The following is a 27,860-nucleotide window of genomic DNA, read 5'->3' on the forward strand; positions in this document are numbered from 1 at the left end:
CCGCTGTGTTGCCCTTTGCAAAGATCTATGAACACAATCAGCTAAACACAGTAAAAGCAACATTATACCTAATAAAATACATAAGAATAACACCCCCCCGCCCCGATTTTTAACAAAGATACAAACCAACTCCTAAGTCCCCATCCTGCAGCTAAATGCTGTAAGCCCAAATGTCATCTTTCTTAATTGCGTTAAAGCTCGCGCAGCTCCTTCTTGCCTCTGCAGTTCTGTTATCTTGTTTATTAATTGCTCCACTGTCCAAGTTCCTCACGTCCGTTGTTGTTCTGGTGGTTCAAAGTCTGTTCATACTGCAGCTGCCACGTACTCCGGCCCGCTCATGCTAACTGCGGCCTACTTAGGCTAACTCTAAATAATCAGGCTCAAGGAATTGTCCCCCATTTTCCATGAAATCTCCCACAGGTGTGCATCGTGATATAGCAAATTTTTGTTTTGAGAGCGGGGACGTCCCTCGTTGCCTTTATTTTTCCAGGCGTGCTGCTCTGGGTTTGGAAGCGGTGTGTTGCTGAAGGGTGTGAAGGAGTGAAAAACGAAGGAGATGCTTTAAAAGCACCCCAGAAGGCCCCCAAAACCTGTGTTTCTGCCTGGTTTCGAACCAGGGACCTTTCGCGTGTTAGGCGAACGTGATAACCACTACACTACAGAAACCTGGAAAAGGTCCTCCTGGGGGTCCTATTTCTGGAAATGCAGAGTGAAAAGGTGGTTTCGCTGGGTTCTCCCCATTCCCAGGGATCCTCCCCACGTCCGCTTGCCCTTTTTTCCCTTCTTCTCACTCTTCTGTTTTTCCCCTCATCTTCCGGGAACAACAAACACAAACACTTCTCCCTTCCCCCTTGGCCAACACCCGTACGGGCCAGACAGCCTTCTTCATGAGCTCCTGAGGGTGCTCAAGGCAAGGCACACAACCAAGGGAAAACCAACACGTGCTGCTTCTGACAGACAGAGGGAATTCCCCACTTCAAGATCATTTTGAAGGGACAAAACGCACCGCGAAGACGCCTTCCCCAGGGATACTCCAGAAAGGACTAGGAGTCCCCAGACATCACTTTGCAAGGGGCAGGGCCAAGGTCCCTTCTCCAGTTGGCCAAACCAGAGCTAAATGACACGCGGGTGCCATCGTCCTCGCACACAACGCCCCAGCTCCCTTAATACTTGCAAGACAGGGAGGGAAAAACCATAAAAAGTGCTGTTTCTGCCTGGTTTCGAACCAGGGACCTTTCGCGTGTGAGGCGAACGTGATAACCACTACACTACAGAAACGGGGTGAACTGGGGGTTTTGCGCCCTATCTGGAATGGGGTGGACCCCCTTTCCCCGGCTGGCTGATCCCAAACACCCCAAGCCCCTCTGGGAAACGCACTCCTCTCCCACGTTGCTCCCCTCAGCCCAGACCCGAAAACCGCTTCGGTTTACACCATTTGCTCTGCCTCTTGCTCTCCACTTTGCGGAGCATCACCCCAAAGCACGGAGCTGCCCCGCTGCCCGCAAGGGCGTCGCACGCTCGGTCCCACGTTTGCCTCACACGCAAAAGGTCCTTGGCTCCAAACCGGGCAGAAACAGCCTCAGCTTTTTCCTGGAAAACACTCAAAGCCCCCGAGCCCCTTGCTTCTGCTGCCCCATCCAGAGACAACAGGTTGGTGCCTTGATCAGGCGTTTCACCTGATTTGGTCTTGGGCTGTGTTTCTCCACGAGAAGGCCCAAGACAAAGAGAAGGGGCCGGTTCTGTTGCTGAATATTACTGCCCTTTTTTGCAAGAACCAACGCATTTATACGCATATTATACACACAGATATATTTGAAGTTGTGCGTATAGGTGTGTGCAGGAGGTAGAAATAAACGGACGCCTGTAAACTTGAAAGCAGACGATGTTTATTGCTAAAACACACACATATTTATAATCACATATTCTGCAAAGTCACTGTACACGCGCACAAGCATAAGACGTAATTGGTTATATCAACTCTGTACACGCGCATAAACATAAGACATAATTGGTTGTACCAACTCTGTACACGCGCATAAACATAAGACATAATTGGTTATACCAACTAAAACATGCGAAACTTGTCTCAGTCTAATTGGTCAAGATAAACTGCCGAATTGAGGTTCTTTGTGCCAAGTTCCCTTTATCGTGGAATGCGCACCTGTGTTCTTCTAGCTGGCATCTTTCTTTTTTTGTCTTCTTGTTTATTCTGTTCAAGGTCTTCTAAAGGCATCTGGAATGCTCTTGCGACCGCTAGCTAAATATGTGTCCACAATTCCCCCTTTTTTGTTTTTCGTCAGTTAACACCCGCTGTGTTGCCCTTTGCAAAGATCTATGAACACAATCAGCTAAACACAGTAAAAGCAACATTATACCTAATAAAATACATAAGAATAACACCCCCCCGCCCCGATTTTTAACAAAGATACAAACCAACTCCTAAGTCCCCATCCTGCAGCTAAATGCTGTAAGCCCAAATGTCATCTTTCTTAATTGCGTTAAAGCTCGCGCAGCTCCTTCTTGCCTCTGCAGTTCTGTTATCTTGTTTATTAATTGCTCCACTGTCCAAGTTCCTCACGTCCGTTGTTGTTCTGGTGGTTCAAAGTCTGTTCATACTGCAGCTGCCACGTACTCCGGCCCGCTCATGCTAACTGCGGCCTACTTAGGCTAACTCTAAATAATCAGGCTCAAGGAATTGTCCCCCATTTTCCATGAAATCTCCCACAGGTGTGCATCGTGATATAGCAAATTTTTGTTTTGAGAGCGGGGACGTCCCTCGTTGCCTTTATTTTTCCAGGCGTGCTGCTCTGGGTTTGGAAGCGGTGTGTTGCTGAAGGGTGTGAAGGAGTGAAAAACGAAGGAGATGCTTTAAAAGCACCCCAGAAGGCCCCCAAAACCTGTGTTTCTGCCTGGTTTCGAACCAGGGACCTTTCGCGTGTTAGGCGAACGTGATAACCACTACACTACAGAAACCTGGAAAAGGTCCTCCTGGGGGTCCTATTTCTGGAAATGCAGAGTGAAAAGGTGGTTTCGCTGGGTTCTCCCCATTCCCAGGGATCCTCCCCACGTCCGCTTGCCCTTTTTTCCCTTCTTCTCACTCTTCTGTTTTTCCCCTCATCTTCCGGGAACAACAAACACAAACACTTCTCCCTTCCCCCTTGGCCAACACCCGTACGGGCCAGACAGCCTTCTTCATGAGCTCCTGAGGGTGCTCAAGGCAAGGCACACAACCAAGGGAAAACCAACACGTGCTGCTTCTGACAGACAGAGGGAATTCCCCACTTCAAGATCATTTTGAAGGGACAAAACGCACCGCGAAGACGCCTTCCCCAGGGATACTCCAGAAAGGACTAGGAGTCCCCAGACATCACTTTGCAAGGGGCAGGGCCAAGGTCCCTTCTCCAGTTGGCCAAACCAGAGCTAAATGACACGCGGGTGCCATCGTCCTCGCACACAACGCCCCAGCTCCCTTAATACTTGCAAGACAGGGAGGGAAAAACCATAAAAAGTGCTGTTTCTGCCTGGTTTCGAACCAGGGACCTTTCGCGTGTGAGGCGAACGTGATAACCACTACACTACAGAAACGGGGTGAACTGGGGGTTTTGCGCCCTATCTGGAATGGGGTGGACCCCCTTTCCCCGGCTGGCTGATCCCAAACACCCCAAGCCCCTCTGGGAAACGCACTCCTCTCCCACGTTGCTCCCCTCAGCCCAGACCCGAAAACCGCTTCGGTTTACACCATTTGCTCTGCCTCTTGCTCTCCACTTTGCGGAGCATCACCCCAAAGCACGGAGCTGCCCCGCTGCCCGCAAGGGCGTCGCACGCTCGGTCCCACGTTTGCCTCACACGCAAAAGGTCCTTGGCTCCAAACCGGGCAGAAACAGCCTCAGCTTTTTCCTGGAAAACACTCAAAGCCCCCGAGCCCCTTGCTTCTGCTGCCCCATCCAGAGACAACAGGTTGGTGCCTTGATCAGGCGTTTCACCTGATTTGGTCTTGGGCTGTGTTTCTCCACGAGAAGGCCCAAGACAAAGAGAAGGGGCCGGTTCTGTTGCTGAATATTACTGCCCTTTTTTGCAAGAACCAACGCATTTATACGCATATTATACACACAGATATATTTGAAGTTGTGCGTATAGGTGTGTGCAGGAGGTAGAAATAAACGGACGCCTGTAAACTTGAAAGCAGACGATGTTTATTGCTAAAACACACACATATTTATAATCACATATTCTGCAAAGTCACTGTACACGCGCACAAGCATAAGACGTAATTGGTTATATCAACTCTGTACACGCGCATAAACATAAGACATAATTGGTTGTACCAACTCTGTACACGCGCATAAACATAAGACATAATTGGTTATACCAACTAAAACATGCGAAACTTGTCTCAGTCTAATTGGTCAAGATAAACTGCCGAATTGAGGTTCTTTGTGCCAAGTTCCCTTTATCGTGGAATGCGCACCTGTGTTCTTCTAGCTGGCATCTTTCTTTTTTTGTCTTCTTGTTTATTCTGTTCAAGGTCTTCTAAAGGCATCTGGAATGCTCTTGCGACCGCTAGCTAAATATGTGTCCACAATTCCCCCTTTTTTGTTTTTCGTCAGTTAACACCCGCTGTGTTGCCCTTTGCAAAGATCTATGAACACAATCAGCTAAACACAGTAAAAGCAACATTATACCTAATAAAATACATAAGAATAACACCCCCCCGCCCCGATTTTTAACAAAGATACAAACCAACTCCTAAGTCCCCATCCTGCAGCTAAATGCTGTAAGCCCAAATGTCATCTTTCTTAATTGCGTTAAAGCTCGCGCAGCTCCTTCTTGCCTCTGCAGTTCTGTTATCTTGTTTATTAATTGCTCCACTGTCCAAGTTCCTCACGTCCGTTGTTGTTCTGGTGGTTCAAAGTCTGTTCATACTGCAGCTGCCACGTACTCCGGCCCGCTCATGCTAACTGCGGCCTACTTAGGCTAACTCTAAATAATCAGGCTCAAGGAATTGTCCCCCATTTTCCATGAAATCTCCCACAGGTGTGCATCGTGATATAGCAAATTTTTGTTTTGAGAGCGGGGACGTCCCTCGTTGCCTTTATTTTTCCAGGCGTGCTGCTCTGGGTTTGGAAGCGGTGTGTTGCTGAAGGGTGTGAAGGAGTGAAAAACGAAGGAGATGCTTTAAAAGCACCCCAGAAGGCCCCCAAAACCTGTGTTTCTGCCTGGTTTCGAACCAGGGACCTTTCGCGTGTTAGGCGAACGTGATAACCACTACACTACAGAAACACGATATCTAATACTGGGGGTGACTCGCTCGTGACAGGAGTGAACTAGGTTTCCTCCTTCACCTGTTCCCAGCTCCTTTTCTATTGAAATTCCTTTTTAATTTGCTTTTAGCATTAGAAATTGGACATATTTTTAGCTATCAACATTTAGGAGTATGAGGAAGAAGAGACTTTATTTGGGATATGGCTCAACAGCGACTTGGAGAGATGTACTGTGGGAGCCCGAGGTGTAAAAGTAATGGTTTTGAAAGAATTTGCTTTTTTCTACCAAAGAACTTTCCCTGACCGGGAATCGAACCCGGGCCACGGCGGTGAAAGCGCCGGATCCTAGCCACTAGACCACCAGGGAGAGGTGCTTTAAATGCAAACAAATGTTTTTCATTAATTTATTAAAAAAAAAAAAAAATTGTTACTTTTAATTAATTTTGCTATTTTTGATTCATTCTGTGGCCAGAGCAATGCAATTTCTGTAGGGCTGATGGGAAGCGGCAACTTCGGGCGGCTAAGTGTTCAGAGATAAAGGATGAGATTCGTAAAAGTTAGACAGTTGTCGGTTCCCTGGTGGTCTAGTGGCTAGGATTCGGCGCTTTCACCGCCGCGGCCCGGGTTCGATTCCCGGTCAGGGAAAAGCGGTTTAATCTTTTCTAAATTTCAGCTGGATTTATAAATTCCTTCCCACCTCTGCTGGATTTCAGCCTTTCTGTAGAAAACAACACGTAATACCAAATTCATAGAAGATTAAAGCAGCCGAGCTGTTTCTGCAAGAATATTCCTATGGTGTGGTGGGACTGAATTTACGAGAGCGTTTACCCTGCTCCCCTTCCCCATGTCGGGGGACTGTTGGGGAACACAGACGCTTTAACGGATTCCTGCACATTCCTACCCAAAAAGGACATTTGTCCCCAGCGTAGGGGACAGGAGCAGCGATACCTGCACGACTCCAGGCTCCAGGCTGCACTGAACCCACCGCCCCGCTTGTCACCATGTCCCAAAGGAAAATATTAATGCACAGACTAAAATAAATCCCCTTTTGCAATTTGTGCCATCAGTGCAGATTTTTGCAAGCGCTGCCATTCCAGGGTTTGGAGGAATATTAATCCACAACATCCATGATAAAGAGAAAAAAAGGACTATGTTTCTGCCCGGTTTCGAACCGGGGACCTTTCGCGTGTGAGGCGAACGTGATAACCACTACACTACAGAAACCCACCATGGTTCCATTAAAGGCTCCCCTTGCCCTCACCTGTATCCCCATCCTTAACTCCACTTTGGTACCAAAACTCTCGTGGAAAAAAATAAAGCTTTTCCACGGAATTCATACGGAATTCCACCTTCCTGCTGCTGTCGCTATTATTTATCCAAGCGGGAAGCGTTTCATAGCGCTTTTAATTGTAGGACCAAAAATCGCATAAATGTGCATAAATGCCAAAATGGCATCGCAGGACCCGCGTAGGGAGTTTTTCAGCCTTTCAAAAAAAAAAACCAAGCCCAAAACCTTTCTGCTGGGGTGTTTCGCCTCACTCCTGACCCGAGCACAGGTAGGAAAGCTGAAACCACCAGAATCCCGCACCAAAATGAGGACAGGAAAGGGCTTTTTTTTTTTTTCCTAAGAGCCCGGCTAGCTCAGTCGGTAGAGCATGAGACTCTTAATCTCAGGGTCGTGGGTTCGAGCCCCACGTTGGGCGCTTAATTTTTCCCCAAGCTACCATCACTCAGCTGAAAATAATTCCCGAACTTTCAGTGACACCCCCCCCGCTGATCATCACCATAAAAGAAAAAACAAACAAACAAAAAACAAAACACAAACCCCATAATTTTTAGCATCGCTATATTCCCTTTTCTGGTCAAAATCTGCTACTGTCAGGATGGCCGAGTGGTCTAAGGCGCCAGACTCAAGGCTTTGCCTTCCCGCGGTTGGGTATTCTGGTCTCCGTGTGGAGGCGTGGGTTCAAATCCCACTCCTGACAGGTGCTTTTTTGGGGGGGCTCATACTTACAAAAAAGCTCATTTTCCCCTTTGTGCCCCTCCCTCCGGCCGAAACCACCCAGCTCTGTGTGACTGTATCTCAAAAATGGATTAAAATGGTGTTTTCTCCCAGCCATGGGTCCCACCATGGCATGGGAAAGGCGCAGAAGGGCTCGTCTCCCCTTTTTTTATCGAATTCTGGTCTTTTTTTCTGCACTCCCCGATGGTGAAACCGGCTTCTTTTCTTGAAATCAGCCGAATGGTCCCAAAAAATAAGGTAAGGTTTGGAGCAGCACTGGAAAGAGGCGGGTTTAGAGGGTCTCGGAGCCCGATTTGGGCAGGGCTGAACGTGCACAGGCAGGGTTCAGGCAGATGCGGGCAGGCGGAGAAGGGCTATAAGGGCGTTTCTGTAGTGTAGTGGTTATCACGTTCGCCTCACACGCGAAAGGTCCCCGGTTCGAAACCGGGCAGAAACACTTAATTTTTCCTTGTTTTGGGTTGGGGGTGTGTGTTAATTCCACCCCCACCCCTAAAAATACTGCCTTTCCAATTTCTCCCAGGTTTTTGTACGGTTTGGATAAATATTTCTCGCTGCTACCCATATTATATAAAATTTCTAAATAGTAAATAACACCCGTAAAAAACTAAAGAATACCCATTGCTAAATAAAAGAGGTGCAGCTGGGCTGCATCAAACTGCCAAGTGGCTTTGGGGATGCCTGGCTGCTGCGTCAGGTTGGAGGGGACATCCTGCTGAGACAGGTGTACACGCGTAGGAAGGCATAGGAACAAAAAGAGGAGGTAATGAGTGTTTCTAGGGGGGCGTCTTGTTATAATATGAAAGGCTTTTTCCCCTGAAAAAGTGGTCTGGGTGGAGGAAAAAAACATCTTCCCTGACCGGGAATCGAACCCGGGCCGCGGCGGTGAGAGCGCCGAATCCTAACCACTAGACCACCAGGGAGGCCATACACAACTTATCGAACACAGCTGGATCACAGGCGGGACCAATTATTGCATTTCTTTGACCTGTTTCCCGTTTATTTTTGGTCCTTTATTGTCCTTACCCCACCTTCTATCTCATCCCCTCACCGCTGCAGCTCAAGCAGAAAGGATGTGCCAGCAGCCAGCCTATGGCTTTCCTTTGGGGAATGGCAACATTTCCCCACCACCCGGTGATCAGATTTACCCACATCCAGGTATTTCTTGGAGGGCAAGGAAGCAAGGGCCACCCCTTGCTCCCCTTGCATGCACTTAGTTACTGGGAACCAGTTTGGAGTTGCTCATCCTGGATGTGCTCTCCCTGGGGTGCACTGCCTCGCTGTTGCATGACAAGAAGCTCTGGCTGCACTGCTCATGCTGTGAATTCTCCTGCATGTGCAAAGGAAACAAGCAGGGCTGTTCTCTGCATGCAAAAAAAAAAATTAATTGTGGGGTTTGCAGCAGCTTCCAGAAGTGTTTTGCATATACCTGGGTGTGTGGAGACCTACGAGAACATCTTCAATCATCTGCTGCTACTTAGGGCCAAGCCAAGCCCATGAAATGTATTTTGGCTCCTAACTATGACTTGAAGACTGAAACTCCAGGGATTTTAAGCAGAAGCACCATGGTGTGATGCAGGAATGGTTATCGCTAACAGAAGACCTTGCTCTGCCCACCTGGGGATTTTGCAGAGGTTTGCATTCACTGCCCTTGAAGTGCCAGGACAAAATAAACACACCACCAGGCTGCACAGGAGGCAATTTCTTATTCTCATTTCCATAGTTTGCATTTGGCAGCTGAGGCAAACAAAGCTTTTCAAGCGATCAAAGGCACATCCGTACAATCAGTTGGGATAGCTGAAAACACTTGAGTCCATCCATTGGGAAATGCTCCTGTGAACACCTTCCATCCCCCCTGCGTTTCTCCTTATGCCCCCAAATATTCATTAGCCAACAGCTCAGCCTGAGGCTGTTGCTCAAAAAGAGGTTAAAGCCAACTCTGCCTTGGGAAGGATTTATTTCTCTTGGTTTTAGGCATCTGCAGGAGACATGTCTCCATGCCATCTAGTTAATCTGGGCTCCCTCTGTAATCAGAGGAGAGAAGTAAATACTCCTATGCGCACTTGTCGAGCCATTTCTAGATGAGATAAATTACGATTTGCCACCGTTCTCTGCTGACCCTTGAGGGACCATAGCCAGGATGGCTGCATATGGAGAGGTGAGTCCTTACAATGTCCAAAGGTACAGACATCACATAGCACTAAGCACTGATCCAACACAAACTCACACCAGGGATGCTGGTACTTTTGATGATTTAAAGTACCCTTCCACCAGATCAGGCCTTGCCTATCTCACCCATGGATTAGATTATTACCACATTGTCAGAGACCACATAAAACTTGAAGTCATCATGAAGTCCTCTATGGTTTTGCATCGCTGTCCACAGCATCTACGCTCAGTCGCGCAGCTGAAAGTTCAGTGCGCTAAAAAAAGGGTCCAGCAAACAGCAGGGAAGTGTGATCAGTCAGAGACAGTGGAGGGAGAGAAACTGGGAGCCAGCTCAGCATATGTTCAGCTCAGCTCTATCCCTGTCCTCCGACAGAGAGGGTTTTGGAAAGGGTTTATGGGCATGGATGCACCAGGGCAGCATTGCCGGCAGAGCCACCTGATGATAGAGCAAGGCAGGATCTTGGGGGAAGCAGAGCAGCCCCTCTCCTGTACAAACTCTGAACTAACCCATGCTTCTTGTTAACATAAATGATGGAGAAAGGAGAATTTTCTGTCCCAGGTAATGCATTCTTCACGGTCCCAAAAACCATCTCTGGGGTGACGAGCCCCCAGCAAAACTCAAGGGGATGCTGTCCCATGGGGGGTCAGGGAGAGAGCGTGAACTGGCAACCCCTCCCCAGGCAGAGCAGGGGGAGGATTTGCTCCCCTGCAAAGGATGTTGGGGGGTAGGTGAAGATCGGTGCCTCGTTATTGGAGTCAAAAAATGCCACTCGCCCTGCCTCGTAGTCAAGGTAAATCCCAATCACCTTGGGGGCAGCAAGCAGGGAGATGGGGATGGTAGGAGAAGTGAGAGCCTGGTATTGGCTCCCACACTGCCCCACCGCCCAGATCCCCACCTTGGGGTTGACACTGATACGTCCCTTCCTCCTCACCGACTCCTTGGCCACTCCAACAGCCCAGGCTTCCCCATCGCCCACCTCCACCTCCCAGTAATGCCTCCCTGCGCTGAAACCCTGGCAGCCCAAGACACAGCGAGACGAGTCGAAGCGCTTGGGATTGTCGGGGACAGGCTGGCGGGTGTCTTCCCATCTCACCCGCTTGCGATCCTCGGACAGGACGAGCCGGGGATGCGCTGTCTCTGGATCCAGTGTCAAACTTACTGGGGACAAAGAGAAGATGAGCGTCACAGGCACAGCTCGCTCCTCAAGGGCATTAGGGTCATGTTTTCCCCATCTTCCCCTTGGGATGTTCCAGCTCCCAGTCCCTGTTTGCTGGAGCAGAGCAGGAACGGATTTATGCCCACGACCAAGATTGGAAGAGTAGAAAAGGCAGCCAGCTGCATGAAGGGAACTTGATTTGGAGTAAAAGTAAGGCTTTGAAGTGTGGTTATTTTTGCTGGGAGTCTCCAGGCCATTGAAAAGAGGAAAGAAATCCTCAGGTGTCCCATGACTTTCTTTTTTTAAGCTCCCATGTGGAAATATTTGCAATTTTTCACCTTTGGTCTCATTCAGTGAGGTGATTTCCAAAGGTGACACTGACCCTATGTGAGGTCCCACAGCACTCCAACACTTACGATGGTCCCCGAGCTCTGCTGGGAGGCAAACTCACCCTCTCTCATGTAATCAACCAAGGCAATTGCTTCTTGCTATGCTAATATGGGTGCAGCTCTGCAGGGTATGTTGGAAGTATCTCTCCACAGCATTTCACCAGGACTTCTCCTACCTAGCTGAGATCTCCTTCCTTAGATTTGCTGCAGACCGACCCAGCACAACCTCAAACCCTCTCCTCCCCAATTTCTCTGTACCTTGAAATTTCATCAGCATCTCTTTGAGGGCAGCATTTTTCTGAGGAAGACCAGTGGGTTTCTCTCCCAGCTCAGGTGATGTCTCTGCTGGCTTCTGGGCATCATCCATCTCAAGCCTGGAAAGAAGGAAAACCTTTCTAATAATACTTCCTTCACTCATAATTGTCATTATGCACACTGACCGATTTTCAGCTGGGATTTCTTATAACGAAATAAATAATAGTAGGACTAGAGCAAAGGCTTGGTCCTAGGGCACTCATTAATAAGCTACCAAAGAAGGGCTTGCTGACCCAGAGTACATATCTATTTTGTCCCCAAACACCAGTGAAGAGTCCTGGGATGGCAAAGGCTTTCTGTCATGACCAGTAGCGCACTACATCAAGGGAAATGCAGGCAACAAAAAATGACTTTCTTTACCCACTTTTGTCTTTCTGATAACCCACCTTCTCTATCCGTGTCCAAAGAGGACATGAAGAGATCTGTTATAGGGGTGGAAGTTCATACTGGATTCCCTTCCACGTGGATAGACTCCTTAGTGTTCAAATATCTGCATATTTTTAGCTGCTGGCTTGCTATTTTTGATGGGTTCACAAGGGCAGGGAGTGAAAGCTCAGCCCTCCAGTAATCGGTAGTTTTGGATGGACTATAGAGAAGAAGCTGCAGGAGAGCTGGAGGTACCATCATCCCATCCAATACCTTTCCCTGGTCTTCAGCATCTTACTTGGACCTTTTGGGGTGTCCTAGTTGTCTCCTATATGTCTGTACAGTCCCTAGCACATGGGGATCATAAGTGGCTGGGGTTTCAGAGTCCATCAGTGTCACCACCGTAGAGATAAACAACATTAACATCGCGAGAACACATGAAAGGAGCTGCAAACCTGCTCAAGATGTTTCTGCTGTCCTACAAGGGAAAGGTGAGAGAAGGAGCATTAGGTCAGAGCAAAGTCAGCCTGATAGCAAACAACAAGCAGGTAGCGCAGGGCTGTGGGGTGACCTGGGGCAACTCAAGGCACTGCTCTGTCTAAATTATGGGTCTAAAATGAGTCCCCTAATACTGATCTGCCTGCACGGTGTTTGCAGATCTGCTGGGAAGTTAGGTGAAGTCATGGCAACATCACTTGATGAGCTGCTCATTGTAGCTACATGCCATCACCCACCACCTTTCATGTCCTTACTCTTGCAGTATGGGCATTATTACTACTAATGCACACCACTGCTTCAGCGTATTTGAATGTTTTAAATCAGGAGTTAACCAGAGCCTGGAGACGGGCTCAAGTGATGGATTTGGATGACTACCTAAAGACAAGATGAGTCCCTGTTGTTCCTCCACTGTGTACGAAGGAACTTGGACAATTGGTTTGGATGTAAACATGTACAGCCAGATGGATGAATCCCATACTCATGTAAATAGACAGTGATTTAAACAGACTGTGGTTGATTTAAAATATTCAAGTGGACAGTTGGACCATGCTTGTGATCACTGAAGAAAATAATTTAAAAAATAATTTTAAAAAAGCTTTGAAAGATACATTTTAAAAGAGGTATTTAGAATTAATTTGACTCCTGGACAGGTGACACCAGTGGTGGTAAATGCCGATGGTCTTCAGAGGGGCCTGAAGTCTCACCTGAAGGAATTCACATGCTGGCTGCTGACACTTCTCCTCCAGTTCATGGATCTGCTTGCTAATGGAGGAGATCTCCTCCAAGAGCCTGTTGATGTTCTCCTCCTGTCTCCTCATGATCTCCTGGTCCAGCTTTGCCAGCTGGTCCAAGAGGAGATGTTCCTGTCCCTCCACAAACTGGTGCAGCTCCTTGACTTCAGACACAACCTTCTGCCTCTCTGTTTCCACTTGTTCCTGCAACGAGAACCGACACACACAAGGGAGAGGCAAGGCTGGGGACAGAAATGGTTGAGAAAAATTGCAAAGGAGCAGATTTAATGTGATGACTTATAACACAGCCATAAATTCCAGTGCCCATTGCAGAGCAGAGGAATAATTAAGACAATTTTTTTTGCCATTTCTAGGCTGAAGTTACTGGCAAAGGACATATCCCATGGACTGTAATCTTTGTACCCGAAATGCTCCAGACCTTTGAACAGCAAGGGAAGACACAAAATAAAACCACAAACAGATTAGTCAGTGAAAGAGGTAAGTGAAATGGAAAACAAGGCAAGAAAGAAGAAATCAGGTGATTCCTATTTTCTGTATGTATTAACAGGGAGAATCTGGGAATGTGCCCCACTTGTGAGCAAACCGAGGAACCAAAATATCAGCAATAACCTGGCAAAATCCAACACACATTCCCAGCATGCTAAGACATACAAGGAGCAGGAAACACGGGGAAAATTTGAGTATCAAAAAATCTACCCTGGGGACAGGCTGTCACCACTGCCCAGACCTTACCCCAATGGAGAGGACATTCCCATGCATGTGCAAGGGACCATGGAGATGTGATCTTTTGCCATGGCACATCTCGTGTCTCCACATCCATCACCATGGCCAGAGGGACAACCAAAAGGAAAAGGAGAAAGCCATTGCCACCCAGGGATAGACACTTACGAGGAAGTGCAGGCTTTTCCCTTCCTCGGCCATTTTCAGCCCCAGCAGCTTTTCTCTCTTGTCCTTCAGGATCTGCACGTGAGCCTGGAATTTCTCCTGTGTGGAGAAGAAACACCTTGTTGGTGCTTTTTCTTCCTCTAGCTGGTCCATCCCTCTACCCTCATCTCACCTATCCAGGTTTATCTCCTACAAACTCAGATTCTTCCCTGTTTAATAAATGGCTCTGGGAATTCATAAACCCTGATTTCTGGGAGAGCAGGGCAGCCAGAGCAGGTTCCTTTTTCAAACAACCAGGGTGAAATTCATTGCATAGATTGGAAAAGACTCAGGCAAAGGACCAAATTGGCAGAAAAGGAGCTTTAAATGATTGGGGAGACCCTGCTGTCATCTGCTCAGGTTCAGCCTGTGCTCAGTGCTGTCCCAGAACTTCAGAGCCAACTGAAGACATTCAGGCCAGCTGATGGCAGGGAGACCGTACCCTCCATCACCCTCGTGCAGTGAGACTGGGGCTACATCACATATCTGTGGTGAGAGCAAATTTTTTCTTCCCACCTTCAGCCAAATCAGTTTTCACAACAACTAGCCCAAGCATGCAGTGAAACTGGAGCCCAGACCATTGACATACTGGAAAACCCAACCCTGCCTTGCAGACCAGTGCTGTGAGACCAGATTCTGTCCTGTAAATGTCCAAGAGAAGACAAGGCTTTGAGCAGGAGGTTGGGTTAGATGATCTCCTGGGCTCCTTTCCAGCATGATTTGTATGAAGACACCACAATGATATGGAAATGACAGCTTCAAGCAGTCGGGGTGACCAGCAATATAAGCAAGGGGAAGCAGAGAGCAGGCAGGGTGGGGGTGGCTGTAATCTAATGCTCATGCCAAGATGCAGAAAGCAGATTGAAAGGGGTAGAAGTCCAGATGTCTGCAAGCAGAGCAACCCACAGGGCAGCTCCCTGAGCCGGTCCCCTCCTCCTCCCTCGTCCCCACACCAGGCACAGAGACGCCCCCACCTTGTGCTCCTCCGCAGCCTCCTCGATGGGCACCACAGGGTGGACCCGGTGAGCCTGGGACTCTCTGCAAACCAGGCAGATGGGGGTCTGATCCTCCTCACAGAAGAGTTTCAGAGCTTCCCGGTGCTTCTCGCACAGCCTCTCCCCCCCTGTCCCTCCTTTGGCTGCCTGCAAGCTCAGCCGCTTGGCTATCTCGATTATTTTTGCCAGCTCCCGGTTGGGTCTCAGGTTTCTCTGCGGGGCTGTCTCTTTGCACTGAGGGCAGGCGAAATTCTCCTCGGCTTCCTCCCAGCAACGGGTGATGCACGCCCGGCAGAAGTTGTGCCCGCAATGGATGGAGACGGGGTCTTGGAAGAAGCCCAGGCAGATGGAGCAGGAGGCTTCATCGCGGAAACTTTCAGCAGGGCTGTCTGCAGCCATGGTCTTGGCAGTGACGATGATGGGGCAGCTTTCGTTTTCCGCTCCGGCTGGTCTTGCCCGTTGGCTGCTCCCCTTCCTGCAGGTGTCTCAGGCCCCGAGGGAGGTGAAAGTGAGTAGCAGAGGAGTTTCGCTGCTGAGATGCACCAGGTTCTTCTCCAGGTTGCGACCACTGCCGAGCAAAATGCTGCGCTGAGCAGCTGCAGAGGCGAAGGGAGAATCCCCCTTTCTCCAGGGACCCCAGTGGGTTGAAAAGAGATTAAATGGGAAATAAACATCCTTCATAATTTTCTGGCTTGTTAGAGATCCACCTGCAGCTTCTGTATCACCCTCCGCCCCGCCCCCGCAAAATACCCAGGCAAATTGAGAGGTAGCCCTGGTCCCAAGCCTCCCCGTGGGGTCTAACACCCAGAAACCAGCCTGGTTTCATTGCTCATTAATAAATGCACTTTTTCATTTATTTATGGAAGGGTGCAGCCATGGGAATAGACTTTAAGCAAGCCCCCTGCCACGAATAAGTCTCTGTTCTTCAAGTTAAAACACCAAGACACATCCATCACTGCTCATTTTGGCTCTTTATTAGTTAGCATACCTAACTGCCGGCTTCACTGCTGTCCTGCCAGCGCCCTCATTGCTGTGTGTGTGTACGTGAGGCTATAAATACTTTTACTGTTGCTTTCAATTCTCCTTTTAAACAGGGTGCCGTTTCTTTCATGGTTCAGGGCTGAGCCTGGAGTCAAGCAGTAGCCGATTACTACGCACCCTCTTATCTTTAATTTTCCTTTTCTTCCCAGCTTGCCTGCAATTAAGGATATGAGGGGATTTCCTTCCACCCTGTCAGTGAAATAACTTCATGACTAGCCATACCCCTCACTCAGTCTGCTCAGAAGCAGGTTCTCCTTCACCCAAGATCCCACCACTCTGCAGGAGAGCTTCCTTCAGCCCTTAGCCACTGCATTTTGGGGAAAACAGGTCATATTTCAGGAATGTCCTTCCAGCAATGGAAATCCCCCCTCCCATGGCTGCTTTTCAATTTGCAATGTCACTTTACTCCAGCTGCGCTGACCTTGCACGGTCGGTTGGGTGTCTGCCTGCATAAATGTGCTTTCACCCCATGAGCCTGCCCTTGCTTTTTGTGCATCGGTTTTTAAAAGCCTCAGCATCCTTGGTTTTCCTGCAAAGCCCCTCACCTTGAGCTGTAGCAATGAGCCCCTAAATCCACCAAAACCTCATCCCAAACTGTGATTCATAACACAAAAGTGGTAAATGTCTTCCTCTCCTCCCCTCCATCTCTCTGCATCTCTCCTGGAGGGACAGCAACATCATTCTTCTTCCTCTTAGACAAGAAACCCCTAAATCACCCAATCCCATGGACCATCAGCCTGTGGATGAGCTGCTCCTGGTCCAAAGCCCTTTGCATGCTGAAGCCAACGGGACTTACTTGCATTGGGCTGAGGCTGTGTAACAAAGTGACACATTTTCCGAGAACATCAGTAAAAAATGCATCCGCTGTTATTTGTTTGCAAGGGTGTTGGGGGGGGTCATGATTTTCCGGTGCAGAGCTCCACACACACGAACACTCAGACTGAAACTTGTGGTATGGTTTCATACTCAAGGCACTTTTTTTTTTTTTTTTTTTTTTTTTTAGTTAATCTGGAGTTCAGGGTTGATTTAGTGGGGAATGAGACGTGCAGGGACACTGGTGTTGGGATGGATACCCCTGAGAGACTGCTTGACTTTGACTTTTGCATTTAGGACATTGCTTTCTCTCCTGCTCTTCTTTGTCCTGCTGTCCCACAAGTGCTGGCAGCATCATCACCTCTGCCCCAGCACCAAAAGCCACGTTTCCTACGTGAGGTGCATGATCACAGTAATCTCCCAGCGATCACCTGCAGCAGCTTTGCTCTTTGCTGTGCCTCTTTGGGGCTTGAAGCAGAGCTTGATGTGCCTGGAAAAGCATCTCAAAACCCAGCAAAGGCACTTGATTTTACCAAGCCCTAGGGGCACTGATGAGCATTAATGTCCCTAAGCAGCTCCACTTGGGACACCCCCACCCCCTGCCCATGGCCCAGGGTCTCTATTCAAGTTCAGTCCTGGGGTATGGTCCTTCTGCAAGCTGCCTTGGAGGAGCACCCATGCCTGGCTGTGGAGTCTGCTGATCCATCTCTTCATGATTCATTACCCTGGTGCCCTCAGTAAGAGAATTCAGCAGAGGTTTGGTGCTGCCTCTCCCAGGATGGAGAAAATATGGGTGTTGGGAGGGTTATGCTAAAGGAGAGAATGAGAAGTGGGCAAAGCATCACTTGCCATGTCTAGATGATGCTGAACTTGATTTTAAATAGCAAAAATCCATAGAGAAGGGAGCCACAGAGCATTCAAGCGTATCCATCTCTCTCAATATCAAACCTAAACCTTAAGGCAAAACTCACTAAAGGCTTGATTTGACTTTGTGGATAACCTAGCTCAGCTCCTAAAGCTGGGTTTGGTGTGGTTTTTTACAACTAAAGCCTTGCATTACAGCTGTCTATGCAGTAAAGTGGACTGGACATGAGACAGGTTAAAAATAATGACACTCCTCTGCAAACGAGCCCTTAATTGGCTGAGTCTAATCAACAGGGACTATTAGTGAGCGTGGTCTCAAGAGGGAGCTGGAGGCTCTGTTTTGAAAGACAGGAAGACATCTGCTCAATGCCTCTGTGCAAGAGGAAAAAGAAAATTAGTAATCAAAGGTTTTTCTGTGGGATTCTGCTTAATTCCTTCAAGGCATAGATACAGGACTGGGGACAACCACAATTAACCAACAGGCATAAACCACCCTGCCTCAGTTTTCTCCTTTCTTTGCATTGCGTGTTTTTGTTCCTGCTGCCTTTTCCCACAGTTTCAGGGTTAAATCTAAATACAGACCAGAGAAAGGGGTGCTTTTTCCTGTACATCTTGCTTTCAGGGGATCAGCCAGATGAGGGAACTGTTTAGGCTGAAAAATAGGTCCTTTTGGGAAAGGAATTATTTGTTTTCAGCCTGGCTGATGCCTGACTGTGGAGAGGTGGAGAGGGCAGGATGGTGATGGCCAAAGCTACAAATGGGTCAGTTCAAAAGGTTGGTTCGAATGCTAAAGAGGTTCAAAGCCCCTCTGGTGCAGACAAGATTTTCCCAGAGGGATGTAAAGACTAAGTGCAGCTCTTCCCAACAGGGAGCAAGGGGATGAGGTTGATCTTGGCTGGGGCATCCAGCCCCTTTTGTGCTGGAAATGGGATCCCTGGGGTGCTGGCATCTATCAGTACCTGGACAAATACCATGCTAATAAGCTGGGACTTGGGAATGGATCCTGATTTGCAATGCAGAAGGTGGGAGCAGTTTAATACCTGAGGCTGGCGGGAGGGAGGGAGGGAGGATTTGACAGAGGTGGTGGGAGGTGGCTGCAAATTTCCCAGGGTTAGAGGGAGCTGGATGTGGTCCCATTTCCTACCTCCCTATTCTGCTTTCCCCCCACCTCGGGCACTGTTTGCTGCAAAGGCAGAACCCATGCTGGCCCCGTGCCTGCCAGCAGCATTGATATGCTGTGGAGGGGAGGACCAGACCCTCTCCCCACCCTGGGACCCCTCTCCCACTCCACGTGGGTGCCCCTCAGACCCCACTTCTGGCTTCATTCCTCCTCTTTCACCCTCCCAGCGATATGCAGCCTCCTATCCAAGCTGCCTTCAGCCTCACCTTTTCCATGGGTGCTCTTCCCCATCTTTTCCATGCTAAGCCCCCTCCTCAAATCCTCCTTGCTCCCATGCCCAGCCCCCTTCCAGGATGTGTGTCTCACCCTCAGACTTGGCAGGGCTCCCTTTTCCCATCCTTCCTTCCCACCAGGCTGTGGGTCCTAGGGAACCCATATGGACCGCGGGTACCAGCTCTTTTGGGAACGGGGATCACCCTGGGGGATGCAACCAGGAGGACTTTGGCCATCACCCGCTTTCTCCCTTCCCACCCAGGCGCAGCTCTGGCTCTGCCCACCCTGGGGGTGGCAAGAAGGGAAACGCCTTTCCCTCGCTTGGAGGAAAATGAAAGCAGCCGCTGTCTTGCAGCTCACATTGGGGGCCCCATGGCTGCGCCGAGCCCCACCACAGAGCTCCCCAGCGAAGCCTCCTGCCCCATCTGCCTGGAGTATTTCCGAGACCCCGTCTCCATCCACTGCGGTCATAACTTCTGCCGGGCATGCATCACCCGCTGCTGGGAGTGGTCCACGGCGAATTTCTCCTGCCCGCAGTGCCGGGAGACGGCACCAGAGAGAAACTTTCGGCCCAGCCGAGAGCTGGCACGGGTGCTCGAAATAGCCAAGCGGTTGAGTTTGCAGGCAGCCAGAGGGGAGACGGTTGAGGAGGAAGGATGCGAGAGGCACCAGGAGCCTCTGAAAGTCTTCTGCAAAGACGATGAAGCCTTCATCTGCGTGATCTGCCGGGAGTCCCGAGCTCACCGGAATCACACGATGCTTCCTGTTCAGGATGCTGTCCAGGAATACAAGGTAAAGGGGATTTTTTTTCTATCTAGATGTGCACTAGGAGCCAGACCAAGCACCATTAGGGCTTGATGTTCCCCTTGCAGCACATTAACATCAGGCTGTGGAACATCTCACCCCCACCCAGGGCAGTAGGCTGGGGACAGAAACGTTACCCCCCTCTGCTCTTCCCCCCAGAGCAAACTGGCCCGTTTCAGAATGACAGCGTAGACCATGCACCAGTGCTTCTGCTGTCTCTGTTCTCATCTGAGAACATGATGCTCTGTGGTTGAAGGGGTTGAGGTCTTAATCCCCTTTTCCCTGCTGCAAAATTCAAGACTTTGTCCAGCTCTGGTGCTTACCACACATCTGCCAATCCCAAGATGCTCTCCAAACCAGCAGGAACATAGGTCAATAAAAAAGGGGGATATTTTCTTGCTGCATCAGTGAGTTAAATCAGCTCAGAGAAAGGATCCAGTGCAGGCAAGGGCTGGTGCAGAAAGCTTTTTTCACTATGTGGCATTTATTTACATTTAAAGCATTCCCAGATCTTGAGCTCAGGATCCTTCTGGACCAAGAGGGACACAAGGAGAAGCTTTGGAGCTGACCACAGTGCAATCCCCTCCCCAGAGTAAATTTTTTTTAGGCTGTCTCAATCTCCAGAGACATGGGGTCTTTGTTTTTTCTTCCCTCAGGGTCAAATCCAGGCTCATCTGCAAGCCCTGAAGGAAGACAGAGACAAACTCCTGGGGTTTCGAGAGGTTGAAATGAGGAGAAGCTGGGAGTACTTGGTAAAAGTTTTTATGAGGGGGGATGAGGGTCTGGATGTCTCTCTTTGGCTTTAGATGGCTGTGCAGGAGATCATCCTGATCTGCCTTGGGGCTGGGGTCCCTTTTCAGGTACCAAACCAGATGCTGCCTGAATTTTCACTGCATTGTAGGAAAAAATAACAGGCAGAACCTGGAGCTCGGCAGACACTCAATTCCTGAATGCAAAGCAAAACCAAAAAGAAAATATATAAAGAATATAGGATACTTGAGACACTGCTTTGCTGCATCCTTCTCCATCCTCCTTTTCCCTTCTTGTGTCCCCTCCTCACAGGAGAAGACCGAAGCTGAGCGGCAGAGGGTCTTTTCCAAGTTTGAAGGGTTGCGTCTCTTCCTGGAGGACCATGCCCGTCATCTGCTGGCTCAAGTGGGGGACCTGGAGAGGGACATTGAGAAAATGCAGGAAGAAAACATTACAAGTCTGACGAAGGAGATCTCTCGTCTGGATACCTTGATCCAGGAGATGGAGGAGAAGAGTCAGCAACCAGCAAGCAAATTTCTGCAGGTGAGGGAGAAGGGAATGGAGCCAGGTTGTCACCGTCCAGGTCCAGGCTATTTTCTGGCTCTGGGTATTGCCCCATGATGCAGCCAAACCCAGGCTGTCCTGCTCCAAAGACACATCCATGCTGTTGAGGTTTCAGTAGATGTTTTGCTGCCAAGACCCATTCACTGAGTTTCCTCTTCCTTCTCTTCCTTCCAGGACATCAGAGGCACCTTGAGCAGGTATGGGGCTTCCTGACTTTTCCTTCCATCCCAGGCTGGGGAGGGAGGTTGGGCCTTGCGTTTGACAGGACAGGTACAGGAAAGCCTTTGCAAAACCTCACCCAGAAGTCAAATATTTGGCTTTGTGGCCAAAGGCTCTGAGCAAAGATGTCCCTACCCATCGCTGAATGTGCAGCAGGATTATTAAAGCCTGCACCAGCTCCTCTGAGCTCTGGCTGTGCACAAAGGATTTCTTGGTCTCTCTCTGAGAAGGTGCATCCTCATGTCTTCTTTCCATCCTCCTTCTCTAAGGTTTGAAAAGGAAAATTTCCAGCAGCCTCCATTGCTTCTTCCAGAGCTGGAAAAGAGAATCAGTCACTTCAGGGAGAAAAATATGGCTCTAGAGGAGACTCTGAGGAGCTTTCAAGGTATTGAGCATGGGCTGGGGACATGGAGCTATACCTGTGGGAGCATAAATTATATTTACTTAGAATATAAATTATATTTTATTGCATTTATATATGTGGCCTCAGCATGGCAGAACAACCTCTCTGTTTTCATGTTCACACCGATGTTATATCAGATAATGTCTCTTCTCCCCTCTTTAGACATCCTGATGTTTGAGCTGCCTGAAAAGAGTAAGTCCACATCTCCTGGAGATGAGGGAGTGGGAAGGCTGAGCCCAACATGGGATGGGCCGTGAGTTGGAGGGTCATCTGGGGAAGAGGTTGCCATGTCTGAACAAAACAATGAATGGGGTGGTGGGGTAGCAAAAACATAAGGAGTCAGGGAATCCTCACCATAATGTGTTGATGGATTAATTTCTTCCAATGGAGCTGCTAAGCTGCATGAAGACTGAATCTGCCCCTCATGTCAGTATGTTCAGGGAACAAATGCCTAGTTTGGCTTTTTGGGCACTAAAAACTGGTAGGCGTCTCCTACTCATCTGCCTCGGGGCTGGTTCTCTTGCTCCCTTGGGAATCTTCTTCTGATGCTTGCCAGGGTCCCGTGGGATGGGGAAAGCAACCAATGTCTGCCCCTGCAGCACAAGCAGGGCATCCCAAGCAATGGGATGGATGGTGCTGCAGGACTTCCTCACTCTGTCCCAGCAGCGAGACAGAACCTGAGGCCATGGGAAATAGTTTCATTTACTTTGCTCTGCTCTCTGTCTCTTGCAGTGAAGGTAACCCTGGATCCATCCACGGCTCACCCCCAGCTTGTTGTGTCTGCAGATGGGAGAAGTGTGAGGTGGGAAGATGCCCAGCAGGACCCATCTGCTGAGGGGTTTGGCATCAATCCCTGCGTGATGGGTTGTGAGGGCATCACCTCAGGGAGACGCTGCTGGGAGGTGGAGGTGACACCCAAAGGCTCCTGGGCTGTGGGGGTGGCCAGGGAGTCCCTGAAGAGGAGGACAGAGACCGCTGTGAGCCTGGAGATGGAGCTCTGGTCTATGGGTCTCTGTGAGGGTCAGTTTTGGGCTCTGACCTCCCTTGAGCGTATCCCACTATACCAGATCCAGGTCCCCAGAAGAGTCCGAGTCTCCCTGGACTATGAGAAGGGTCAGGTGGCATTTTTTGATGCTGATAAGAGAGCCCTGATCTTCACTTTTGCAGCAGCTTCATTTAAAGGGGAGAGTATTCATCCCTGGTTCCTGGTGTGGAGCAAGGGCTCCCAGATCACATTGTGTCCCTGAAGCTGTCCCTTCTTACCCACACACAAGCTTTATGTCCCCAACTTCCCTATTTCCAGCACTTTGGAGAACTTCTGTCTACTAAATTTCTAGTTGGCCTTTCTGGCCTCTCTTCCCATCCTCAGTGATCCCAAAGGGTTGAGCATCTCTGTGGGTCAGCATCCCAAATGGTCATCCCCAAACTGGGACATCAATGGCTGACAAATGGAACTACATGTGCCCCACAGCATCTTGCACCAGCCTGACTGCTTCCCTGGTCTTATGGCTTTAGATGAAGTAAAAAGATTTACATGCTGCAATGTTCTTCTCTGCCTGGTTATTTGCTGCTTCTGGATGTCAGGTTCAAGGAGGAGGCAACTGAAGTTTTGGTTGACTAAATCCCATTCCTGATATTTGCACAAAGCCTGTGAGTTGATTGTGCCTGCACCCAGAAGGTCCACAAGCCCCATGCTGGTGACCTAGGGACATCCCTTGAAGCCATGGGCCACACTGCTTTCCTGTCTACTGGCAGTCCCAACCAGAGGGAAAGACACAGAGGAGAAAATCATGTATTTTTTTATTATTAATGATCTACAGCATGGAGGTTTCAAATATCAATTGTTGGAGGAGAAGAGAGGAAAGAGTTGAGGCTCAGGAGCAGCTTTGCCATGTGTGAACTTCTATCAGCAAAGGTGCCATGCTGGTGAGACTCCCCCCGCCTTGAAGCTTTGGGATTAACCTCTCCTGACATCAGAAACTCACAGAGCAGATGTCTGCATCTGAACTGTCCACCACAGGATCCTTTATAGGGAGAAACTGTATGGTTTAGGGCAATTGCACCCATTGGGAGGTTGCGGGGGGGGGAGGTAAAGTTTGGACACCTTGGTTTAGAGGTGACCAGCTCAGATGGGGTCTTCTATACTTAATCAGGCACACCTTGGGAAAATTTGCCTTTCTACTACTGTCACTCTGATATTTTTTTTCCCGCTTTTCCCACTGTTGCCCCAGGGTCCCCTCCCCAGAGCTTTTCCACTCTCTTTGCCTCATTTCTCTCAGGCTTCTCTCTCTTCCCTGTGCGTCAATCACTCAATTTCATGGGGAAGAAAGAAACACAAAAGCTAAAGTCCCCATTTCTTCTGTTCCCCATGGCCTAGGGGGGGCACATGGTTGTCCCCTGAGGCTATAAAAAGTGGGGGAGATGCTGCTCTCTGTCTCAGGGACATAGCCTGAGCTGGGACCTGGCCCCCACCACCCAGAGCCACGGGCGGACCCTCTCCCCAGTGAAGGAGGCACGTGAAAAGATGAACATAAGCCCCCCCTCATCCGCATCGAAAAATGCTACCGTCCCTCCAGTGTAGTCCAGGTGGACGCTGACCCGCCGGGGCACCCAGCGGAGGGGTAGCAGGGTCACCTTGCGGGTGGTGAGCGCCCGGATTTGTCCCCCCCACTTCTCTACCCCCCAAATCCCTCCTTGGGGGCAGAGGCTGAGATGCCCCTTCCGACGAATGGAGTCACGGGCCACCCCCACAGCCCAATCGCCCCCGTCCCCCACCTCCACCTCCCAACAATGCCGGCCAGCCACAAAACCCTGGCAGCCCAGCACGAAGGGCCAGTAGTCAAATCGCTCGGGGTTATCAGGCAGGTCCCGTCGTCCTTCCCCGCGTCTCACGCTTTTACAGTCCTCAGAGAGGATGAGGTCAGGATGAGCCGTGTCAGGGTCCAGGGTCACGATGGCTGTGGGGTGGGGGACAGGGGTGTCAGAAGCAGGGCTGAGCCCCCTGGGGATGTGGGGGGCTTGGAGGGGGCCAGCAGGACCCAGGCTGGCATCCAAGGGGCAAAAGCATCCCAAGACAGAAGCATCCCTGACATGAGGAATGGTGCTGTACATGAAGCAAAAAAGCTGGTTTTAACCCCCAAAAACCAAAAAGGAAAGGCACACAGTAATGGCAACAGGCTTATGCAGAAATCCCTGGAGACTTTATGCTATGTCAGGCCAAAAACAAATGGTGAGGGGAGAAAAAAAATGAAGGGAAGCGATACGTGGGATGTAAACCAGGAAAGTCTCAAGCAGGTTGTCTCTTACAGCGACCACAGGACAAGACCAGACTGGTTCAGCTGAGCATGTGGTTAAAAAAAAAAAAAAAAAAAAAGAGCTAAAACCTGAAGACAGGGTGATGAATTAGGTTGGTCTGTTTCCGTATTTGTTTCATGGAAATAGTTAGGTTTCAAGGCAAGAGCTCTGCCCTGGGGTGGGCTTTCCTCCAGCATTACGCAGAGGCTTCAGCTGCAGGGCTGAGAAAACTTGTTGGGTTGCCCTAATTTTCGTATTCTTCCTTCAGCATCTATTTTTGGCCACTTTGGGCTAGGTGCACCTCCATCTAACAGGTACAGCTGCTCTTGCGTTCTCACGCTCAGCAAAAGCCAATTTTGGGAAAGGCTAGGCTGGAGGGGGAGCCGGGCCAGAGAGCAGCCCATCCTTCATCCATGAGCATCCTTCAGGAATTAGGGCAAAACATTTATAACTAAGAGACTGATAAATGAGGCATTAAGTGGGTATCAAATTGTCATTTCTTCTGACCAGGAAAAGCCCTTTGCTCTTCCTCTCCTCCATCTCAGGGTTTCTCTCTCCAGTATTTCTGTTCCCAAAGTATATCCAGAATGAACTAAGGGCAGATCATCTCTTCCAGCTCTCCCCAAAATATGTCTAGTCTATTTTTTTCCTCCTCCTCAAGCCTTTCTCAGTACCTTGTAGCTTCTTCAGAGTTTCCTTCAGAGCACTGTTCCTCCATGAGAAGTGACAGACTCTCTCTTCTGACTCTGGAGAAACATCCACTGGCAGCTGGAAAGTCACTTTCCCACACCTGGGAAAAAAACCCCAAACTACTTACACTTTTCAGAACGATTGTCATCATTTCAGGAAATCTGATGCCACCAGAAATGAGGTGATGCTATTGCTAGAATGTTGGTTTTTTTAGTCTCACCTCCTTGGCATCCCAAACCTCAAGGAAAGTGAAGGCCAAATTTCCCTGTTGGAGCAATCTTTTTTTTCACTTTATTTTTTATGTAGATCATGAGAAAGCTCCTGCTTGGGAGGACTGGGCTACAGAAAAGAGCCAAGACCCTGCAGTGAAATTAAAGCCAGCCTTTGCCAATGTGGAGGTCATTTTGAGACTAAAGCTCCTTTGATTAGCGCATCCCCTGAAATGTTCAAGAGACAAGCATGTAGCGATGGTATCCAAAATACCCTTCCTGACTCCCACATTTTCCCTGAAGCAAAGGTGTATTCAGCAGCTACCAAGGAGCTTCCTCCTCCGTGGTCATTGCTCTTTGAAAAGCTCAAGAAACAGCCTTTCAGAGAGGCCACATACCTGCTGATGGTGCTTTTCACATCCTAGGGAAAGAAGAGAGAAAGAGAAAAGGAAGTTCAGCATGAACTTTTCTGCTTAAATCACAGCAATGTTGAATTATTTAGTTGGGGATGGACCTATTGGGTCCTAGCTTCAACCCTCTGCTCAATGCTGGGTTCAGGCAAGTTCTGAATACATGGAAGGATGGAAATGCCCACATCTAGAGGGACCCTGAATCAGGGAGGCACCATGCTAACAAGGAAAACATTTTTTTCCCCAAATCTAGAAAAAAAATAATCTTGCTGCAGTCTGTGCTAGTTGCCTCTCATCCTTTCACTGGCCACTTCTGAGACACTGCCTCTGTCTGCTCCATAATCCCATTAGACCATTGCAGAGTACCAGGGCCCCCAGCAGCTCTAATAGACACTAATGGCCCTGATCAGCCTGACCTGAGACATCACCCACCCCCTGCCCATGGCCCAGGGGCTCTATTTAAGCTCAGTCCTGGGGTAGTTAGTCCTTTCACAAGTTGTCTTGGAGGAACATGACTGTGGACCCTGCTGATTCACCCCATGGGCTGCACTCCCAGCATGCCTTCAGCCCTGCCTCCTGCTCACAGACCTACCTGATGTTTTGGGCTGCCCTGCCCTGCTCCCCTCTCTCAGGTACCGCAAAGGTGGGGTGAAGGCTGGTGATGCTCTTGCTCCCTACGCTATCATGCCCAGCTCCCCATCCCGTAGGGAGCCACCAGCCATCACTATTCCCTCCCACAGACAACGATTTCATTCTCTTTTTTTTTTTTTTTCTTCCATCTTTCCAGGCTGCAAATCCCCCCCTCCTCATGCCCTTGGGGTTTTCAAGACTACGAAGGGAACAGGAGCAAACCAGAACTAGGAAAGCCCAACTCATTAAGCCAGTAGCTACCTGGTGGGAAGGACTACCCCCCTACAATTTTCCATTGAAAACTGTAAACTGGATGAATTCACTCACCAATGGCTGATTCTTCTCTTCCTGCCCTTGTGTTGGGGTATCTAGCTGGGAAATCTCCTCTGAGGGTTTGGTGGCATTTTTTGCCTGCCTCTTCTCAATCTCATTTTTCAGGTCTTCCAGCTGTGAAAGCAAGAAGAGCTCATGTCCTCCTGGGACCTGCAGCATGTCTAAAATCTGAGCATGGTCTGCCAGGGTTCGGCTCCTGTCGTCCCCTTTTAAGATGCAAAGGAGCAGTGGGATGGGAAATACTATGAGGAATCCATGGAAAGGCATTTCCCACAGGAGATCACCCATGAACCAAAATGCCTACTAATTTTTCTTGAATTCCTGGAGAAATCTGGGTGGAAAAAAAATCAAACCTGATGCAAAAAAGCAACACAGGTTTGGGAGGAGAGATACTGATAAAAGCTACAAACACACTTGCATGAACTTGGGCAGAAAGCCATGATATTCCTGCACTTACCAGCAGAGCAGTGGTGCAAAGCAACTGAAAAGGATCTAAAGAAATGATCCTAAAGTCAGTGTATTACCGTCCAGGGACTAAAGAGGTCAGAGAGATTAACACCTACCAGATCCTCCAGTTTTCTGCACTCCAGGGTAGCT

The 27,860-nt window shown here is 49.3% G+C and overlaps 3 protein-coding genes and 8 non-coding genes across 13 annotated transcripts; 5 read left to right on the forward strand and 6 right to left on the reverse strand.

Annotated features, from left to right (window-relative positions):
* Nucleotides 1-593: 593 nt before the first annotated feature.
* Nucleotides 594-666, reverse strand: TRNAV-AAC (transfer RNA valine (anticodon AAC)). The gene has a single exon. It is a non-coding gene; the product is annotated as a tRNA-Val (tRNA).
* Nucleotides 667-5,556: 4,890 nt separating this feature from the next.
* Nucleotides 5,557-5,628, reverse strand: TRNAE-UUC (transfer RNA glutamic acid (anticodon UUC)). Its single transcript has one exon. It is a non-coding gene; the product is annotated as a tRNA-Glu (tRNA).
* A 206-nt stretch (nt 5,629-5,834) lies between these two features.
* On the forward strand, nt 5,835-5,906 carry TRNAE-UUC (transfer RNA glutamic acid (anticodon UUC)). Its single transcript has one exon. It is a non-coding gene; the product is annotated as a tRNA-Glu (tRNA).
* Nucleotides 5,907-6,412: 506 nt separating this feature from the next.
* Nucleotides 6,413-6,485, reverse strand: TRNAV-CAC (transfer RNA valine (anticodon CAC)). Its single transcript has one exon. It is a non-coding gene; the product is annotated as a tRNA-Val (tRNA).
* A 406-nt stretch (nt 6,486-6,891) lies between these two features.
* TRNAK-CUU (transfer RNA lysine (anticodon CUU)) lies at nt 6,892-6,964 on the forward strand. Its single transcript has one exon. It is a non-coding gene; the product is annotated as a tRNA-Lys (tRNA).
* A 174-nt stretch (nt 6,965-7,138) lies between these two features.
* TRNAL-CAA (transfer RNA leucine (anticodon CAA)) lies at nt 7,139-7,246 on the forward strand. Its single transcript has 2 exons — nt 7,139-7,176; nt 7,201-7,246. It is a non-coding gene; the product is annotated as a tRNA-Leu (tRNA).
* Nucleotides 7,247-7,647: 401 nt separating this feature from the next.
* On the forward strand, nt 7,648-7,720 carry TRNAV-CAC (transfer RNA valine (anticodon CAC)). Its single transcript has one exon. It is a non-coding gene; the product is annotated as a tRNA-Val (tRNA).
* A 412-nt stretch (nt 7,721-8,132) lies between these two features.
* TRNAE-CUC (transfer RNA glutamic acid (anticodon CUC)) lies at nt 8,133-8,204 on the reverse strand. Its single transcript has one exon. It is a non-coding gene; the product is annotated as a tRNA-Glu (tRNA).
* Nucleotides 8,205-8,857: 653 nt separating this feature from the next.
* On the reverse strand, nt 8,858-15,248 carry LOC126034948 (E3 ubiquitin-protein ligase TRIM39-like). Of its 2 annotated transcripts, XM_049792957.1 has the most exons (6): nt 14,826-15,248; nt 13,816-13,911; nt 12,880-13,110; nt 12,133-12,155; nt 11,255-11,370; nt 8,858-10,609 (listed from the first exon to the last, which is right to left on the reverse strand). In XM_049792957.1, exons 1-6 carry the CDS (start codon nt 15,243-15,245, stop codon nt 10,095-10,097), a joined length of 1,401 nt encoding a protein of 466 aa, XP_049648914.1. In that variant the 5' UTR covers nt 15,246-15,248; the 3' UTR covers nt 8,858-10,094. The 2 variants fall into 2 exon arrangements, with proteins under 2 accessions (XP_049648914.1, XP_049648915.1); XM_049792958.1 differs by lacking the exon at nt 13,816-13,911.
* Nucleotides 15,249-19,311: 4,063 nt separating this feature from the next.
* On the forward strand, nt 19,312-23,188 carry LOC126034933 (zinc finger protein RFP-like). 2 transcript variants are annotated; one of them, XM_049792911.1, is made up of 7 exons: nt 19,312-19,749; nt 20,418-20,513; nt 20,824-21,054; nt 21,250-21,272; nt 21,564-21,679; nt 21,860-21,889; nt 22,430-23,188. In XM_049792911.1, exons 1-7 carry the CDS (start codon nt 19,330-19,332, stop codon nt 22,942-22,944), a joined length of 1,431 nt encoding a protein of 476 aa, XP_049648868.1. In that variant the 5' UTR covers nt 19,312-19,329; the 3' UTR covers nt 22,945-23,188. The 2 variants fall into 2 exon arrangements, with proteins under 2 accessions (XP_049648868.1, XP_049648867.1); XM_049792910.1 differs by having other exon boundaries at nt 21,564-21,889.
* A 945-nt stretch (nt 23,189-24,133) lies between these two features.
* Nucleotides 24,134-27,422, reverse strand: LOC126034853 (E3 ubiquitin-protein ligase TRIM39-like). Its single transcript, XM_049792710.1, has 4 exons — nt 27,258-27,422; nt 26,289-26,311; nt 25,666-25,781; nt 24,134-24,654 (listed from the first exon to the last, which is right to left on the reverse strand). Exons 1-4 carry the CDS (start codon nt 27,420-27,422, stop codon nt 24,134-24,136), a joined length of 825 nt encoding a protein of 274 aa, XP_049648667.1.
* Nucleotides 27,423-27,860: the final 438 nt, after the last annotated feature.

This window comes from Accipiter gentilis, chromosome 36 (genome assembly GCF_929443795.1).
Source record: "Accipiter gentilis chromosome 36, bAccGen1.1, whole genome shotgun sequence".
Taxonomy (NCBI): Eukaryota; Metazoa; Chordata; class Aves; order Accipitriformes; family Accipitridae; genus Astur; species Astur gentilis.

What these genes read in the sequence shown, in the direction of transcription:
- LOC126034933 (XM_049792910.1), top strand. Translation starts at nt 19,330, where the DNA reads ATGGCTGCGCCGAGCCCCACCACAGAGCTCCCCAGCGAAGCCTCCTGC. An exon ending in GGAGAAGCTGGGAGTACTTG is followed by an intron (nt 20,514 to 20,823) that starts GTAAAAGTTTTT and finishes CCCTCCTCACAG; the next exon opens with GAGAAGACCGAAGCTGAGCG. An exon ending in ATCAGAGGCACCTTGAGCAG is followed by an intron (nt 21,273 to 21,563) that starts GTATGGGGCTTC and finishes TCCTTCTCTAAG; the next exon opens with GTTTGAAAAGGAAAATTTCC.
- LOC126034853 (XM_049792710.1), bottom strand. Translation starts at nt 27,422, where the DNA reads ATGCTGCAGGTCCCAGGAGGACATGAGCTCTTCTTGCTTTCACAGCTG. An exon ending in AAGAGAAGAATCAGCCATTG is followed by an intron (nt 26,312 to 27,257) that starts GTGAGTGAATTC and finishes TTCTTTCCCTAG; the next exon opens with GATGTGAAAAGCACCATCAG. An exon ending in GTGAAAAGCACCATCAGCAG is followed by an intron (nt 25,782 to 26,288) that starts GTATGTGGCCTC and finishes TTTTTTTCCCAG; the next exon opens with GTGTGGGAAAGTGACTTTCC.
- LOC126034948 (XM_049792957.1), bottom strand. Translation starts at nt 15,245, where the DNA reads ATGGCTGCAGACAGCCCTGCTGAAAGTTTCCGCGATGAAGCCTCCTGC. An exon ending in AGGCTGCGGAGGAGCACAAG is followed by an intron (nt 13,912 to 14,825) that starts GTGGGGGCGTCT and finishes TTCTCCACACAG; the next exon opens with GAGAAATTCCAGGCTCACGT. An exon ending in GGAAAAGCCTGCACTTCCTC is followed by an intron (nt 13,111 to 13,815) that starts GTAAGTGTCTAT and finishes TTCTCGTTGCAG; the next exon opens with GAACAAGTGGAAACAGAGAG.